This window comes from Mesitornis unicolor, unplaced genomic scaffold, assembly GCF_000695765.1.
Source record: "Mesitornis unicolor isolate BGI_N332 unplaced genomic scaffold, ASM69576v1 scaffold11692, whole genome shotgun sequence".
NCBI lineage: Eukaryota > Metazoa > Chordata > Aves > Mesitornithiformes > Mesitornithidae > Mesitornis > Mesitornis unicolor.
In genome coordinates, this window is record NW_010167175.1 from 60,830 (window position 1) to 80,827 (window position 19,998).

At 39.7% G+C, this 19,998-nt stretch overlaps 1 protein-coding gene across 1 annotated transcript in view; it reads left to right on the top strand.

Annotated features, from left to right (window-relative positions):
• The window catches only part of PTPRR (protein tyrosine phosphatase, receptor type, R), a gene marked incomplete at its 3' end in the record, with an annotated part of 66,122 nt that overhangs the window by 26,174 nt on the left and 19,950 nt on the right, over nt 1-19,998 (top strand). The window contains exon 5 of the mRNA XM_010178603.1: nt 14,184-14,370. Within this exon, the coding sequence (XP_010176905.1) occupies nt 14,184-14,370 (187 nt within the window). The remainder of the gene's footprint in view (nt 1-14,183; nt 14,371-19,998) is intronic.

Here is a 19,998-nt window from a genome sequence, read left to right on the forward strand (position 1 = left end):
GCTTGTCTTTAGTGCTCCACCCATCACATTTTCTTCCTTTTTGGCTTAAGTTAAGACAAATTAATCAGTGGCCACCATCTGGTAGACAGTTTTGGTGGTTTTGCAGTGATTCGTCCAGCTGATCTTTTGAAAAGTAACACACGGCACAAGAAACTGAGGGGAAATATCCATGTTAATATTTAAATGCTTCTTGAGGCCTAGCATCAGATGGGCCATTATTGCCCTGGGCACATGTGTGATTTCCGCTGTGTGAGTAATCCTGCCTTGTTGAGCAGCGGCTTTGCGTTTTTAAGCACTGTTTGGTCAGAGGGTTAAACTCTGATGCGGCTTGGTAGTGACTGATTTCCTCAGCTCCTCTCTGCCTCTGCTTCATTTCTGTGGTCGACCGTCCTAGGCAGGATTGCTGTGACCACTTCACCAGCCGTGCTAACGTGCAGGCAGAGTGGGACATCTGGGAACGTGACACGGTGCACATTAGCTAAACCTGAATGCTCTGAGTATCTCGGCTCAGCCCGTAGCAGGATGTGTCCATCTGTGACATTTACAACCAAACTATCGCCTTTTCACAAGGGCGGGTTGGAAATGTCCTAAGGGACAAAAACTGTAAGAAGATGACCGGTTTCATTATGAGCTTGAGTTGTAAACAGGATAAGGTATGTTTCATTTCATGAGCCCTCCACTAGAACCCACAGGTAGTGGTTTCAGCAATATAAGCAACCAAAGTAGAGGGGAGCATCCTTATCAGATATACAGGCGGTTGATATTTACAAGGAAGACTGATTTTTCAGATTTGGGGGCTTTATAGAAAAATGTCCTTGAATGCCTTATTGATATCTGAAAAAGACTAATGCTACAAATAAATACAGAAATATTCACCTTTCCTCTTGTTATGGAGTGCATTTCTCACTGACCATGCCGTTGCTTCTGGCCAGCTGTTCTGCAGGGTAGCCTAAAGCTAAATTTATCTCAGTTGTCCTTAATTTAATATGTTAGGAACAGACACAGAACACAGTTAAAGGAAAAAAAAATTGAAGTGCCTCCAAAACTGCAATGTAAAATATCCAAATATATCTTTGAATTTCAAGAAGCCATGTATTGGGCAGTACTTGCACCCAGCTTATATTGTAGCCACCAGTTAATAATCAAGGCCATGAATCTCTTCTTTGAGTGCAATCATAATTCATTTTGTTTCTACACATTGTCAGGAGTACACTTACAAATTATAACAGTTGACTAATTATACTGCTTCATTTTGGAAAAATCTAGTTCTGGAAATTCAGCAGAGATCTCTTGCAGAGAAAGAGCAGGTATGTACAGACAACTTAACATTGCTAACTAGCAGAAATGCCCCTTGTTTGCAGATACATGTTTCAAAGAATACCACACATAAATCTGTGTGTCAGTGTACCTCTCAGCTCTTGTAGGAAGTTCTCTTTAGCATTTTTATTAATATAATACCTGAGAGCCTTGGTCACAGCTCAGAATCCCTCTGTGCAGGGCTCAATATGCACACAAAAATGAAATGATCCTCTTTCCAGAAAACTTACAACCCAAACATCAGACAAAGGTAATAGATGCATACAGACAACCAGGCACGCCTCAGGAAACAGAGAAGCAGGGATGGCATATCCTCATAGCAGAGATGAGGGAGCCAGGAGTGCACTATGGGAATGGCTCAGCACAGGAGAGGCTGCCTAGAGGGAGTAGCTGATTTCTTACAACATTGACATTTTGGCCAGGTTCTTGCTATTTGTGTCTGCTTTGATATTATCACACCCAAGCTGATGCATCAGTTTGGTTTGACTTTAAACCTTAGCAGAGTGCATCCAAGGTGTTTCAGGAACTCTTTTAATGATTTTCATACTAAGGCAAGTGAGACATTAATTGGTTAAGTGACTGATCCAAGATGATATTGCAAATCCATGCCCTATCTTCATAAAATACCTGGACTTTTGAACTCTTCGTTCAGTTCTCTAACCAGGGGAGCCTGTAAGAAGCTACAACTGTGATATTTCTTTCTGGGACAGCAACTTCCCTTATGTTCCCTATCAAAGAATATACTTTTGATGCTTAACAAACAGAGTGTATTGTTGTTATTAATTTATGGTAGCTATAATTATCCCTGTTATGTTAATACTGTGATTTGATAACAGGAGCAAAACAGAACACAGCGACTTCAAATAACTGCTCAAATATGCGATAGGCATCAGAAGGGGAAGTACTGTATATAATTCCCACACAAAAAAATGTCGTTAAGTACAATGTTTCTCTAGGGAACTTGGTCTCGATGCTTCGGGATGACCAACAGCAGCTCCCTGGAAAGCCATGCTGCCAGTGAGACATGGGGCCAGTGCTGGGCAGGAGGCAGCTGAACCTGCCCTTCCGCTTCCCACCGTCCCCCTGGCAGCCACATCTCCTGTCTTTGAGATGTCTCAAATCCTTCCTGAGTTGTAGCAAATTCCACTGGAGAACTGCTGCATAATCCAGAGGCTTTCAGTTCCTTTCCCTGGATTTGATAGTGGACGTAACAGCATAACCTTACAAGAAATGAAAGAAAGCAATCAGAATGGCAGGAAAGTACACAATAACTAATAAATCCAATTTGCATGGTCTTGTTTCACTTTAGTTTCTGCTTAGCTTGTTTTGCCTCAGTGGATTTATAAAGGTATCTGGGAAGAGAATTTGGCCCACAGAGCACAATACAGAATAGGATTGTGAAAGAAGGTGGCATTGTAAAAAGCAGAAAGCTGGTATTGTAATTAATCCCAAAGCTAATCCTGTGGCTATAGAGAATGCATTTGCAATTTACTGATAAGACTAGAATAAAATAAATGTTCTCTTCCTCATCACAAGGATTTTCCCAAATGTAAATGGCCTAAATATCCTTATAGTCCCCATGTCTAGTGTTCACTATTGCCTGGCTCCCAGCTACAGAGTTCAGTGTCCTGGGAGAGTGCACAGGTCATAAGGTGAGCTAAGAAAGCTTTCTGAAGGAAAAAATCACAGAAAAGATGACACAAGACACAAAGATTTGGAAGCAATCTTTGGTACAGGACATTCATAAACTACAGATTGCCAGAAGCTGGAAGGCATACTAAAAATAAATAAGTGTTAATTTAAGTAATTGGTAATTCCTGCTTGCTTTGTTCTTGTGTTCTCTCCCTAAACCTCCTCTTGCTGGCCATTGTTGAAAACAGGATACTGGTCAACCTTTGGTATTACATTGTACACCAAGTTTATGTTCGTGTTTCTACATCACTCCCTTCAATGTATGTTAATCTAACCATGTTACATCATTAGCTGTATGGAGCCCTGTGTGTTCAGAGCGTTTGTGCTGACATAGATGGGCCAGAGGTCTGGATGGGAGGAGTTTGGTTTATCTTTCAGATATGACTTCTCCTTTCTCTTTATTTCATAATGCAATGTGCATTTAGAGGAGCACTGCCTTTATCAGAGTCCTCACACTTCCCTCCCCAATTTAAATTCACTTCTATGAATTTGAATAAAGGGATTTAAGTTTCTTAATGCCATGAATCCTTTGCTAATAGAGAATTATGAATCTGAAGCTATTACAATTATTTCACTATGAAATTTCCAATCTTTACTGGCTGATTGATGGTATGTATGAGGAAAAGTAGATCCAGAAAACCTTTGGTCTGGCCCATGCCTTCATCTCTGGGCACAGACACAGATGCTTTTCCCTTCTCTAGAGGTCAGCCTACCCCCCCCTCTCCTCTAGGAATGACTCTGTTGAACGCCGGCAGTGGCCAGGGCGGTGGCCTTCAAAGGATCTGCTGAGCTCTGTAGAAAGGAGCTCCAGGTCACTTACCTGTCTCCTCCTTATTAGCCACTCAACCCTAAACAAATCTGTATAGCTTGGCAATACCTCTTTTAAAGGTCTATCTAATCTCTGAAGCACAAGATAAAGTACTCCTTGGCATTCAAAAAGACAGCTGTCTTAAAAGCATTCAAGCTTTGCTCCTTTTCAAATTGCAAGCCTAAGTGGATTTCCTAAACTTTACTTTCAAAGGGAATACAGGCCCTTTGCACATTAATATACTTGTTTGGGCGAGCCTTCCAGTAGAAAGAAAGACTGGAAAGCCAGGCTACTTAAGTGAATCGAAAAGAAATAGCTGGGAAGAGAGGAAGGTTTATCTACCTAGCTTAGGTGTCAGCTCTGGAAACTTCAGGAGCAGCTGAATGGCAGACCTAAGTGCACATACATGGTTCCTGTCTCTTAAGAGCCTAAATCCCATCATCTCGCAGTGTAACTTAAGCACGTAAGTCACTCAGGAAATGAGACTCCATCCTACAGAATGTATGAGCTAAAAGGACTTCTGTTCTGTACAGGCAGTCTTAGATGCTTTGCCCACTGTGTGAGTGAGTGGAGCAGTTTTGCCGGCTCCCTTTAGAAATGTCCATAGATGGCGCAGCTCTGTTGAGCAATGGTGTGGGTCTGGAGGTATTGCATTCTTCAGGAACTGCTGCTGCTGTGCAGTATTTTCTTCAAAGTGCACTAACAATTCATTTGTCTGCTTAGAAATCTTTTGTGTGACACTTGCAGTAGTTTAAAGATAATGAAGACCAAGTCAAATAAACAAGGAATGTGCTTTTTTATTATCTTAAGGTTGACAGGGTGTAGTAAACGCCTCTTTCCCAGATGTTCCTTCCTGTCTTTCCCAAATGGCAAACTCACCAGGAAAGAACTCATTGTACTGATTAGTCTTCAAGTGACAATAAAAAATAATTTTCTCTTACTGATACTGTCTGAAGATACTGCCCATTTACATTAAGAGCACTCCTACCCATGTCTTTTTCCAGGTCAGCTGGTTTTGCTTAAAGCTTCAAAAGACTATTAAAGGATATTAATGTGTGAATAGATTATGTATTTGCTTGTTTGGATTTAAGAGTTGTAGATCATATTCCTTAAATGAGCAGCAGGTGCAGGATGCTGGTAGGGTTTGTGCTTAAGAGATTAATTAGTATAGAATACATGAAGCTAAATGGACTTATTGATAAGGCTCCTGTTATGAAAGAAAAACAAACAAACAAACCAACAAAAAACACAAACCAACCAAAAAACCCCACAAACGTTTTTCATCTAAAAGCTGAAAAATCTAAGCTCAGACCATTATTTATTTGTTTACCATAGGGCTGACCAAGTAAATAGCAAAAAAATTTAAGTAAAGCAATCTTAAAAAATTTGCTTCCTAGAAGCTTAAAAATTTACTTCCTAGAAGCTATGGCTGTAGTGTTGCACTTCTCCCTTCTCATTTATTAGATCAGTTCTCTAAGACAGGCTACAGTTGTCTGAATACTGCAAGCAAGCACCCTCTGGGCATACTGTAGTGCTCGGCAAAAAAGTGAGCCTTGTATATGCTGGGAAAAGTAGTCAGAATTTTCACCTGGCCAAGAGATCTAAATGGGAAGTGATAGTCCCTGGCTACAGCTCCTCCAAGGTATCATGGAGATATTTATGAATTGAAATCACAGAGGGGCAACTCATGCAAGTATGGCAAAAAATACGTCACAAATTTTAATTTTTTTTTTTAATTTTCAAGCACAAGATACAGTGAACAGAATATGTTCAACAGTTCTTGTTGGGTTACCTTAAACAAGTGTATTATCTGAACTCATTAGATTGTGCATTTATTTAATCTGTGCAGCCCTAACAGCTAATTGTTATTCATCTCCATTTTCTTTTCCCTTTCCCTATTCTTTTAATCCCCTTTGTTTATATTCATTGTCACTTGGTTTAAATTACTGTATACATTAATTGGAAAGAGAATAGGTCATCCGGTATATTTGCGCAATGCGGCCTCCAGCATGAAATAGAGCAATGCTGCAATGCAAGGAGATAATAATACCAATAAACAAGACTGCATTCAATTAAAGCTCTACCATCTAAAGCAAATTAACCATAAATTAGTAAACATTTATTCAGCTCTTTGAAAAAAACACCACAAATAAACACAACAAATTAGCATCTTCATTTATTTTTACTTCTGAATGTTTAACTCAGTTTTCAGTCATGCTGCAAACACGTATATGTGAATATGAATCAGAAATAGAGCTTTATGTTACCATTCAAATTTTATTGGAGAAAGAAGTTTGCGTGACCAAATGCAATTTGATTCTAGAAATAATCTACAGGAAAAGATGGGAGGTTGTATAAGCTTTGCATTTTTGAACAGTCAGTTCCCGTAGCCGAGCAGCGTAGCCTTATCGAGGGCAGAACAGGAGTGAATTGGCAGTACATTAGAAAGCGTGATTAAAAGAGGGAAAGTTGAAACTACTCTCATGTCAGCTGTTTTCCTCTACAGGATATTGAGCCATTCCTGTCCTAACCAGATACTGATTGCTTAAAACTTAGTCCAGAAGTACTTGTCAAAACCGTTTCCTCAGTTCATTTTGACATGCTGAGCTGTGAGTAGATCCTGAAAACTGTTTGCAGTTTAGTGCTGGAGGTATTGGCCTGCTCTCACTTGTGGCTGTGGGAACAAGAACAGACCCTCTTGAGAGAACACGAAGTGCCTCCACTTTCCAGAAAAGCTATTTAAACTTTATAGCTGATGCTCCTGATTGGACTCAGAGAGTGTTGGAGAGTGCTGCCAGAAGCTTTCTTGTAGCTAGGAAGCTACAGAGGATTGGAAGTCTTGCCTCACAGCATCCCTTCTCTTTTCCTTTCAACATCCGTTTTTCGAGTGACAAATAAGTGATAAAAAATAATAATGCAGCACTAGAATACTACAAGGAGATCTGTGTGATGAGTAGATATAGCAGATCTTTCCAAGAAGATGCATAGGATCAGTGTACTTCATCCTATGGCCTCCCTTATAATCCTGATCTTAAATATTCTCCAGCCATGGCTTTCTGACAGTAAGTGTTTTGGTGTTATACCCAGCTTACCCCTTTGCATTGTGAATGAGCTCCTCTGGTTGATAAGATTGAGCTGGTCACACAGATGGCTACAGGATTCAGCTTGGGTGCAGGTGACTCTGAAGAAAAATAGAAATATTATAAATATCAGTAATATTAACAATTGAATTGCTAAGCATTGTGGAAACATTGGGCTGACACCTACCTACCTATCTGTCCAGGATCTCCTCTCTGGAGAGGAAAAAACAGAGCCAAAGAAAGGTTAATCTGTGAGAGGAGTAACATTTTGAAAATGAGGCCAGAAGCCTATAGAAAAAGACAGGTCCACTGTTCCTAGGCATGATAGGAGGTCAGTAGGTAACTTCTGGTGTTTTAAGTAGCACTGGTATGTCAGGGGACGGCAGGAGAAGGGCAAAGATTAAGTTTTGACCAGCTGCACACCAAAGAGCTGAAGGTTGAACTCAGCTCCAAAGAATAGTGTGCATTTTTTATTTTCATGCATAGTAAAGTTGCCAGAAAATGACCAAACAGGAGCTGAGTGGAATTGGTCCTTCAAGGTATTGGGATGTATCAATTTAGACTGGCCATAATGCATATTATCCTTTAATGCAAAGTAAGTCAGTCATTTTAAATTCCTAGTTACAGATTTTCTACCAAAATCAGTTTGCATTCTTCTGCTGTTATTTTTTAAGTAAATGATTAACAGAAACAATCTTGAATCTTGAAATCAGTTGAAGAGCAATTTCCTTTAGAGAAGAGTACCTATGACAATTGATTGCAAAATGACTTAAGATAACTTAAGAAATGACACAGATTTAAGGAACCTGATGTTTTAGTCTTGTTTATAACATTGATTCTTCTTTGTCTTTGTTAGTTGGTTGACTGAAGGTTTTGATTTTTGAGTACTTCAGTTTGGGTGTGAGGTAGGTTTAGTTTGTTTAAAACTGTTGATAACTCCAGATCTGAGAGAGTTCCTAAAAGCTGTAGCATTTGTTCAAGGGAAAACCAACTGCAACCCAAAGTTGTTAGCAAGCAAAGCAGAGATCATCTGGGAAACTGAGTTTTCATCACGGACCTGCCAAACATAGCATCTGTATAACAAGCTTCATAGGGTACCTAGGAATGTAAAAATTAAAAGTACATTATGTATAAATAATGTACATATGTGCAAATATTTATTAGGATGACATTTACATAGTTACAAAATGAATTTTTAATTAATTATTTTCTCTAATACTTATTATATTGATTGACCTTTGCTGAAAGGATGAGTAAATAAGAGGATAATTCATTAATGGGTATTATATTATCAGAACTTGTGAGGTTTTCTATCAGAATATTCTCTAATATGTGCTGCAGCACAAGGGAAAACTGAAATTTATGAGCTCTACATTTCCAGGAAAAGAATGTAGACATAGAGCAAAAATGAATCTTCTTTTTTCAGATCTGGGTGGTCAATAATGCAATTTGACCACATGCTTAGAAGACTTGTTTGAGAGAGTATAGTGATGGTCAGAAAAATCCCAAAAGATTACCACACCCTTTAATGCAACCATACTCTCATTCAGCTTTACTTTCCCAAGACATCCAGTAATTTAACCAGTACAAAGTGACGATACATATTTAAGGTCAGAATTTACAGAGCAAGAATCATATATAAGCATTCATGAAAAATATGTAAACTGTTCTTAGGCGTTAGAGGCAACTAACAGTGCTGTGAATGTTGCTTTAAAATTTATCAAATTATATTTCTCTTGAAATGAGAATCATCTCTTAACCTTCTGAGGACTGACTGTAATGGATATTATAAATCTGGATTTGCGAAGAAATGCCTCAGTCATATATTAGATCTGTGTTACTGTTTGCCCAAGGCTGAAAGAAAATGGCAATATGTTCAGTCCTTCGCAAAGATTTCTTTTTAACCCCTCAGTATTTCTGCTTTGCTACTTTTTCTTTTTTCAACTCCGATTTTTCTTGATGAAGTCAATGGGAGTTATGCAGTATCCCACTTTTATTTATTTTATATTACAACACAGGATTAATAGCAACAACAACATTATGCCCTTTTCTGATTTACTGTGCTTTTCATACCCCACTGCAGCTTTTACATATCACATTTGTTCATCTACATAACCATGTTTTCTTCTGGCTATTTGCAAAAGTGGCGGGAAAGCTGAGACCTATATTTTTCCATTGTCTTTTCTTACAGATTTATATTTTTATTCCTTGAATTGCTCTACTGAAACATAAAACTAGGTAAGCAGAAGTCTGGCACCAGTAAGGTTGTAAGTGGCGGCAACCACGTGCCTAATTGTGCCCTCCCAGTGTAATTGCAGCTGAGCAAAATGCACTTGAAGCCAGTGCATTCGCTGATGAGAGGGACCAGCAAGGGAAGAGCATCAGGAGCCATGCCTAGACCTAGTCTGTAAGCACCAGAAATATAAAACACACAGGGGAATCACAGTGTTTTTCACTCCAACCCTGCAGTAAAACTCAGGGAGATTAACCCTGCAGAGTGTCCCCTGGTATGAGCGGGATCTGAGGACCCAAAGCAAACTCCTCAGCAGCCAGAGCAGCCAACACTGCTCTTCCTGCTAATTAATGTCTTCCTTCCACCTGCACGGCTGACACAGCTCCCGCCTCTGCCGCACAGAGGCTCCGGCGCCGGGACGAGGGGTGCCCCCGCCCCCGCCTCTGCCGCACAGAGGCTCGGCAGCAGGACGAAGGACCAAGGGTGCAGAAGGAAGCACCTCCCACGTCTGCAATGCCGGGGTCGGAGGGCAATGGCTCTTGGAGGGCAGCAGCAGTCACCGCCACTTCCAAAACCACTAGAGAGAATGAAAAGCCGAGGACCAGGAATCTGGGCGTTGCATTTTTCAGGAGTGCTGAATAAACATGGGAATGTGTATTTAAAGAAATTACCCAGCTTAAATAAACAACTGGGTAATTGGATTTTCATAATCACCAGCTATGGCTTAATTTTAGGGTCAGGGAAAACCTGGAAATGACCTCACTAATGATTAATAGGCTTTGGTAACCTGGTGGCCCTCTGAGGTGGACAGGTGGAGCTTCCTTTTGAGAGTTTTCAAATAAACATTGCATTAATCTTTTTTTTTTTAATCACAGTCTGTAATAAAATCTGCTTCTATAAATGCTTTATTAAAAATACTCCAGTGAATTCTCATCAGTGGACTTGTTCCTATTACCCAATTGAAAAGAGGGCTGTGAGGATGTCATAAGACCCCCCTGTGGGATACTAGACAATACACAGACACAAGTGGTTTCCTGATTGCACTTATTCACGTACCCAGTGATGAGGTGGCTGTCCAAGCTGGTGAAACTTCGGAAGAGTTAGTCTCATGCTGATTTTAATGTATTGTTGTCACGAATGTTTACAATTCCTCAGATTCCTCACATGATGTTCCTCCCCATCAAGACAGAACCTCAAGGGGATGCTGGAGGAGGTGTATCGTATCAAAATCTACTCTAATTTGGTCCACACTATTAAGATGGGGTACATAAAGAATATAAAGTTTAGAAGGTAAAAAAGGGTTGTAAATATTCAGAAATAAGGGAAATCCCATGGGTATGACTCCTTCACTCTAATTTGAAATGGAAAGATACCTGTATGTAGTCAGAAGATTTTATATATATATATATAGGTGTGTATATATATATCTCTCTCTCTCCAAGAAAAATGAGTTGTCTGACCTGAAGTGTCACTAGTCTGATTGTGATTTCTTTATTCAAAATCTATTGGAGACAAGGGATAGTTACCAAAAATGGGTTTTGTTTTAGGTGGTACTTCATTGTTGTTTTGTGTCCAGCCTTGTGCAGTCCCTCCAATAAGATGGGAAAAGGTGGATTAATGTCTTTCCACCCAGGTAGTAAAAGAGAAGAGAATTCTTGCTTTTTACTGTTTTCAACAGAAAGAGAAGAATTTAGCTGCTGGAGGAACATAAAGAATCCAAGGAGTGCAAAGCAGGACCTGAAACTATAAGCATCTTCTGAGGACATACAAGTGCATGATGGGTTCAGGCCCTCCCTCATCTTTCAAGACAGTCTTGAATGCAATAAAGAAGTCTGCATTATTAATGTTACTATTGACAATAGTTAGTATTGCTAATGTAAAAATCATTAAATTTTTTTTATTAACTGAAGCATACTTTATCAAAAGTATTTTCGAGATGCCTGTTTTTATGGAAGAATTACCTTTAGGGCTATTATCTACTGTATATCCTTTTTTTAAAAAGACTTTCTAAGCTTTCTGAAAAGACAACTATCTTTTAGGTAATTATTTTTTTACCCTATATTCAGTTCGTATTCAATTTCAATGTGTTAAATATGCAGCTAAAAACCGTTTCTTCTTTTCAGAGAAAGTTATTTGATTCTTAACACCGGTATTCGTCAATAATCCCCATAAATGGTAAAAGCAGTAAACTCAAAGTTATAATTAGATCAGGTATACTTTTTGTTGTTGTTAAAAAGGAAATAGCCTTTTTGCCAAGACTGTCAGTTATAACAATGTAAAAGCCAAAGAAAATATTAACATTTTCACTGTACTTTGTTACTGAACAATGCAAATGCTTTTCCTCTATATTAGGAAATCTCAGTAGGCTCTCCCAGAAGTATGTCTGGGTCTAGGTTGCTACTCATTTCTCAACCAAAGGTAGCCTAAACAGTTTTGCAGAGGTTCATTGCACACTTCTGTGGATTTCTGGATTATTTTCAAAAGATTGGATTTGTGATATACGTCCTCAGTGCCACCTGTTTGAGGGACTGCCTTTTTCCGTGGAATAAATTGCTAGCTGTGGTCAGAACAGGTGCTTTTGCAGGAGAGTTTTTGAGAGAAAGCAGTCTAACAGGATGTTTTCCTTGAGAAACAGCATGGAGGTGGGGGACTGGCTTCCTCTGCAGGCAGAGGCAGTCCCCAGGGAACTGGTATGGGTACATGAGCCAGGATCTTCCCACATTGTCCAGCAGAGAGCGGCCACTACAGGTGGTTCACAGAGAGCCCACCTCCCATACTATCACAGCTCTGGATGTGGGGGTACAAGCACTGGTACTGCCAACACATCAGTACCATGCAGGTTGTGTAGTTAGCCACAGAGCACCACTTGTAGCCTACATGTATCAGTTACTAGTCATTTTTGCTCAGGATGCTGCTTCACTTCTACCTACCTCCTAGCAAAATTAGCAGAATCACACCCCACCTACTACCCTCTGCTGACAGAAATTGTCCTCATCTACCCCGGAGGCAGCCAGCTGCCTGCAGCCACCTCCACTCTGTTTTACCTCTCCCACCTCTGACTCACTGTTACCACCTGTGGGCCTGGGAAACAAAGCTCTTGCTGTCACCCACCCATCACCTAAGCTGAAACAGGCTTACAGACACTATGACACAATCTGAGATTCACCCATTCCATCAGGCGGTCTTGTCTCTTGGCCATTGTTGCTTTTTGTGTTTTGCCAAGTGACAGGTGAGTGGCTGAAGTCATTTCTATTCATGCAGACTGACATGACAGAAACATTCTAATTTAAAGTAAAATTCTAGAAGGATCTGCTGCTCTGACGTATATGAGGAAGGGAAGTGCATCAAAGTTGTGTCAGAAAATAAAAGTGTTAGGTTCATACGGTTACAAACAAAGAAGGAGTCACAGTGTCTGAAAAGACAAGTAATTTGCTCAATTATATACAAATACCCACCTGTAAGTAATGAAAGGGCAGTAATAAGCAAGTATTAACACAAGCAACTTCAGCTGCAAACTAGAGGAAAGCATTGCCTCAATATTAATAGCACTTGCCTCACAGATACTATCTGATGATGTCTGTGATATTTATAATAATATGTGGTATTACTGTAAAAGGGACAGTTGTATCTTAACAACATCCCAGTGTCCAGAGCAGAGTGCATTCACACTCACCCAGTGGGTGTTCTCCTGCCAGCAAGAAATGCACCCAACCACACAGAGTTTTAGCAGGAAAACTGGAGTCACTGGATAATGGTTTAACCAGTAAATGGTTCATCACTTGCATACGTGATTTTAAAAATGGGCAAGGTGTAGAGTTATATTCTGGTCTGGCAGGATGACTATTAGGAGAGGCGTGAGACAGAGATCTTGGGTTGTGTTTGTATATATCTGAGCGTGGTAGAGCCACTAAGAGCTTAAAGAACTCCCTGTAAGCATACATTAACACAGAGACAATAATGTGCAGAGGTAGGAATGAAACTATACATGCATAGCTGCTTGGTAAATGTTAGAGATGTTTACACAGAGCTGGGCATCTGTAGCCCAGTTCAGACAGCTGAATCTTACAGTCTTACAGTATTGATTTCTGATTAGTAAACACAAAAACTTTGATTAATGCCTAGATATGTGTGTTTAGTCATCACAATTCACAGAGCATGGAGTTATTGCAATCAATATGCCTAAAGTTAAGGGTTGAGTAGATAACATTTGATCAATAGGTTGAAACTGTGAAAAAAGACAGTTTTCTTCAGTGTTGTTTGGGGAAAGCAACAACAGGAGTAGTGCTTGTACCAAGCACACAGAAGTGTGCTTTATTTGTATTTTCACAGCTCAAAGGTTTGTTGAGTCTAACTTTATTTTCCTGTAAAATGTGAAATGTTGATGAATTTGATTGTTCTGCAAGAGATGTTTGGCATTTCTAAATAACCCCTCTATGTCTGTGACCATTCCTCCTCCTGGAAGCAGCTCAATTATTGTAGTTTATTATTGCGGCCCTTCTTTCCCACCTAATATGAAACATTTTTCACTCTCTTGGTAGTCACGTTGTTTGCACTATCTTTCCACTTATTTCTGATGATTTTATCACTTTACCCCCCTTCATTCTATATATTTAATTTGAGTATATTCTTAAACATATAGCTGACATGACTTTATTTTCAGGTTGTTAAATGTATCAGTTAGAAATACATCCCCTTTTCCTGTGAAACATTTCTTCCTTACTAAGATACCACTTTCATATTCGACATCCGTAACAATTAAGTAGAATATAGGGAGCAGTTTCTACTTCTAAGAATAATCCAAATAGTTGCTCCCTAGCACAGTGTTCTTGCAGCATCAGTTGTTAGATTCAAGAGGTAGGATGATGTGTAAAATCTTAGCTTTCTGGCCAGCCAGTGCTTCCAGTGAAACCAGTCTTGCAGTCTTTGCATATTCAAGTCTCCCAGTGACTATACAGAAAGTCAGGGTGCAAAATAACTCGGCTTCAGCTGCACGAGTGTAAACCTTACAGTAACACGGATCTGATATAACTGTTTTAATTCTTTTCTGACACAGACGAGGATCCAATGTCTCACTGACTTTGGATATGAGCAGTTTGGGAAGTGTGGAACCTTTTGTCGCTGTGCCAACCCCACGAGAAAAAGTAGCGATGGAGTATCTGCAGTCGGCTGGCCGCATCCTGACACGGCAGCAGCTTCGGGACGCAGTTGCATGTTCTCATTTACTTCAAACAGAATTCATGGTGAGTCTAACAACAAGCTTTAAATGAGGATTTTTAACATAATTGACATAACAGAAACTGTGGGGAAAAATAATTGGTCAACACTTTACTGTCAAGGAACATATAACTCCCAAAGGGCAGATTAGATAGTTTCAAGGTGGTGTTTTATGTTTATGCACTAAAGAAAGGTAAGTAGGTCAGTTATATCCAGGGATAATGCAGATTCCGCTTGGTTTGAAGTCCCATTCATAGATGGGATAAATGTCATATTAGTGCCACAGTACAAACAGCCAGGACTGTAACACTGTGACAATTTCAAAGAGATCATAAAGGCTATGATGACAGAAAACACAATCGTAATTGGAGGTTTTGTTTATTCTCATGTAAACATCATATATGTTTGTAATTTGAAGACTAGATTTTTAGTCACTGTAAATGACCTTTTAGAGCAGACAGGGACAGCCACAGTCAGTCAGTCCAAAATGTCTTTAAAAAGCAGTCCATACAGCAAGCCTAATATGCTCAAGATGAAAAATCCTGAGGTGTCCTACAAATGTATTTAATATTAAAAAGGGTAAGAATCTAAAATTATGACAGTGGCCAGGTAGAAACAAGTCCGAGTAGAAAAGCTGAGTTAGGGAAAAGACATTATTACATATCACTTTAAGAAGACCTGAAAAGAACTGGTATTTCAAAAAAGACAGATGCAAAAGGCTATCAGAAATATGGAGACACTCTTTACAAGGGACATAGGACAGTGTAAGCTGAAGCCAGTTGAATGTGAAAGCTGAATAAGGCAGGCCAAAAAAGGTTTTGAATTTAAAAAAAAACATAATAACTTCAATTTTAAATAGATCAAAAGCAAGAAGCTTACCAAAGAGTACAAGGATCAATAGATGATCAAAAAGGCAGAAAACAGATTTGGAGAAGCTGAAGCAATAGGAGAGAAGTGACTGCATTATTAGGGAGCTTCCTACCTCTGTGACAGGATAGATTCAAACAAGTCATTGGAGGATCTGTCTGATATTGAAGCATTAATGGAAGATATTCTAGAGCAAATCAATAAAATGAATAAAAGCTACACACTGGAATAAGCTTGTATTCACCCACAAATCCTGAAGAAGTTCATCTGTTCAATTATTGATGTATTAACTGGACAGGTGTCCACTCAGGCCCCAGCAGCTGAGGAATCAGAATCATAGAAAGGTCATCTAGTCCAACCCCCCTGCAGCATGCAGGGACTTCTTTAACTAGATCAGGTTGCTCAGAGACTCATCAAGCCTGACCTTGCATGTCTCCAGGGATGAGAGCTCCACCACCTCGCTGGGCAACCTGTTCCAGTGATCTACCACCCTCATAGTAAAGAACTTCTCCGTAATGTCTAATCTAAGTCTACTCTGCTCTAGTTTAAAACCATTGACCCTTGTCCTATCACTACACGCCCCTGTAAACAGTCCCTCACCAGTTTTCTTATAAGCCCCCTTCAGGTACTGAAAGGCCACAATAAGGTCTTCCCACAGCCGTCTCTCTTCTTCAGGCTGAACAATCCCAGCTCTCTCAACCTGTCTTCACAGGGGAGGTGCTCCACCCCTCGGATCATTTTTGTGGCCTTCCTCTGGACCCGCTCCAATGATTCCATGTCCTTCTTGTGTTGAGGGCTCCAAAGCTGGACACAGTACTCCAAGTCAGTTCTCAGCAGAGCAGAGTAGAGGAGCAGAATCACCTCTCTCAACCTGCTGCCCACACTTCCTTTTATGCAGCCCAGGATGCGGTTGGTCTTCTGCGCTGCAGATGTGCATTGGTGGCTCATGTCCAGCTTTTTGTCCATCAGTACCTCCAGGTCCTTTTACACAGGGCTGCTGTCTATCACATCATCCCCCAGCCTGTATTGATAATGAGGATTGCCCCTAACCAGGTGCAGGACCTTGTACTTGTCCTTGTTGAATGTCATGAGGTTCACAAGGGCCTACATCTCCAGCTTGTCCAGGTACCTCTGGTTGACATCCCATCCCTCTGGCATGTCAACTGTACCACTCAGCTTCATGTCATCTGCAGACTTGCTGAGGGTGCTCTCAATACTGCTGTCTATATCACTGTTGAAAATATTAAACAGTGCTGGTCCCAGTACAGACCCCTGAGGGACACCACTTGTCACCCACCTCCATCTGGACATCGAGCCATTGACCACTACCCTCTGGATATGACCATCCAACCAATTCCTTATCCACCAAATGGTCCACCCGTCAAATCAGTATATTTCCAACTTAGGATGTTGTGGGGTGACCATGTCAAAGGGCTTGCAGAAGTCCACATAGATGGCGTTCCTTGCTTTTCCCTTGTCCATTGATTTAGTCACTCCATTTTAGAAAGCCACTAGGTTGATCACCCAAAACTTGCCCTTAGTAAAGCCATGCTGGCTATCTCAAATCACCTCCGTGCCCTCCATGTGCCTCATCAGAGCTTCTAGGAGGATCTGTTCCATGATCTTGCCAGGCACAGAGGTGAGGTCAGTAGTTCCTGGGGTCCTCCTTCCTACACTTCTTAAAAATGAGTGTGATGTTTCCCTTCTTTCAGTCACCAGGGACTTCACCTGACTGCCATGACTTTTCAGATATCATGGAGAGTGGCTTGGCAACTACATCAGCCAATTCCCTCAGGACTCTGGGGTGCATCTCATCAGGTCCCATAGACCTGTATATTCAGGTTCCTCAGGTGGTCATGAACCTTGTCTTCACTTATAGTGGGAGGGACTTTGTCCCCCTGGTCCCCATCTTGTGGTCCTTCAACTTGGAAAGTGTAAGGAGAGAGGCTGCCAGTGAAGACTGAGGCAAAGAAAATCAAAAGAGGCAAAAAAGGAATCAGAGGGACAGAGGTAACAGGAGTTTTGCAGAAGGGCTCCAGAAAAGATCCAGAGAAGTGCAGACCTAGAAATCTGATGTCTAAATCAGAGAAATTGGAAGGAATTATAATAAAGAAGCAAATAGATATATGAACAAGTGCAATACAGTAGGGAACAATCAACATAGTGTAGCACTGGAAGGATTGGTTGTTTCTCAGAGTAAAAGGAGGTCACCAGTGGAGTCCCAGAGGCATCTATTTTCGAGCTGATGCTGACCAAGATGCTCTTAAGTCATCTGGAAGGGAATAAATAGTAAGGTGGCAAAGTTTGATGATGACACTGTATTACTGAGGGTAGTAAAATTAAAAAGAGACTTCAAAGAAATTACAGAAGGGTTTTAGGATGGTGTTGAGGCAGAGGAAATTCAAAGTTGATAAATGAAATGTTATGCATTTGGGAGAAAATAGTTTTGTATACTTTGATGGGTTCTGAAATTCAAAGCTAGGAAACTTGGGAAACGAACTAGACAGTACTATGGAAAACATCTTTATAATATTGGAAAAATCTATATTGCTTTCACAACTGCATGCTGCTCTGATCTCTCCATCTTGAGACACATTCAGATGTATAGCAAACATAATCACAGAGTACAGCAGCTGCTCTGTCAGGAGATACTATATAGACAAGAACTCTTCTGCCTAGAAAAAAGACTGTTAAACGCCCTAACAGAAGCCTATAAAATCATGATAGCAATGAGAAGGTGAATATGGAGTGATTATTTCTGGTTTTTCCTGCTAGAAGAACAGTATCAGGTGACCAATGCAGTACGAAGAAAGGCTTGTCATGTTCTAGTTCCCTCTTGCTACCAACTGCTATCAGACGATAACAGAGAGGAGGAACCTAACATAAACAACTACACAAGCCAATCTTACCCTAACTTTTCTAGCTTTTGGAGCTCATTAGTAAACTAAACTCAACAAGCATAGCTTTTTAAGACTGGTTTAATAGCTCAGATTTAATAAATAGATAAACACAGAAATGTGTGTCCTAACAAGGCATATAAGAGCAGGAAGACCTATACAATCCCTTGAGCGTACTGCAGCTCTAACAAAGACATACAAACAATTCAGTTCTTATTAAACATGCCAGAGCACATGATCCTTCAGTTTTCATTTTGTTTTCAATTTTGCATGTAATTCAATAAAACAGATGATGAGTGCCATCTTGCTCTAGTAATAGTTTTTCATTATGACTAATTGCATCCTACAAAGCAGCCCTTTTATTCACCTCTAAAAAGCCAAGGTTTATAACAGAAGTCACTTGCTTAAGAAAAATAAATCCCTCAGTTGTTTTATTAAAAATTTGTCAGACATGGAAAAAATTATAAGCATCCAATATTATTTTATCACCAGTTATGCCGTCTGTTCGCTGTCATTCTGCCTCTTAGGCAAGAAAGCTAGAAGAAATAACTTGTTTGTGCTAAAACTCCCCATGTTAGGAGACAGTTTGTACAGACAACTTGGCGCCTCTGTAGAATCCTATTTACCCAAATCCTCTCACACAGCACTCGTGCATGGTTTTGGGGCAATAGAGACACATTTTATATGTCCCTCAGAGGGGCACAACATGACTTTGGCCATTCTGTGTTTCCACAGAATTTTATTGAAACGATCATGACTTGCCTACTCCATTTTTAAACCATTTTTTTAAAATGTGTTTTAAGATGAAGCTCTTGAACAGTATCTGTTTAATATCTTCCTTGCTTCAGATAATAGCTTTAGTAGGAACTTGAGGCATGCAAAGAACGCAGTATACAACCCTCACTTGGTCTGCTCACTCAGCTTGTTTTAACTAGCTAAAGAAATACAGTAAGAGAGTTTTCTTGAGACTAAAATGACTAGTTCCTATGAAACCCTTCCAACTGTGCAAAAAATGGAGAAATTTTCAAAGTTTTCAATGGAAAACTGAAACATGAGCAGTTTTGAGTTATTTTTAGTTCATTATTAACATTTAAATTTTTGCTTAACAATTAAGGGGACATTAACTTTATATTTTTATTGTAAAAAATGATAAGTTACCACCAAAATATTTTTCCATAATATTTATCAAGAAAAAAAACTTATTTTCCTTTTTTTTTTTCCTTAAAACCTGACAAAAAGGCTGGCTACTTTTACTTGGGAGAACATACGTGGTTTGCAAGGAGAAAAAAACATAAATTGCCCAGCATATACTTCTTTAGTAGCTTAAGCTGGTACTATTCAAAAGACAGAATGTCCGAAGTTGGTGACAGAACAGAAAAATTCATTATTCCAAAAATACTGGAATGTCAGAAGATACAGTCCTGCATGGGATAGTGCCAGATTGTTAAATCTGTAAAATTTGATTCTCATAAAAATAGAGGGATGGGTAGGGTATATGGAATATCTGCCTGAATCTTCCTAAATTTTGCCACATTTTCTTGAATGCTTTCAGAGACCCAAATCATATCTCTTTGAGCACAAGAACAGTTGTAGCATTTAAAGGCCAATGTGAGCCAGAGTAGCTGTCATTAGAAGAATATCACCCCAAGAGGCAAAGTAGCCCATGAACAAAAGGATATATGCATACAAATCTATACTTGCATGCATGCAACTGAGCACGAGTGTGTGCAGTGTATATATTATTTGTAATTATTTAATTATGTATAATACGTATATAAGTTTAATAAAACAAATCTATATATATTGCCTATATAGCTACAGACTTTGTATGCTGATTTGCACATGTTCATGCTATTTGCAACCTGTTGGGCTTATTTTCTTCCACGTTAG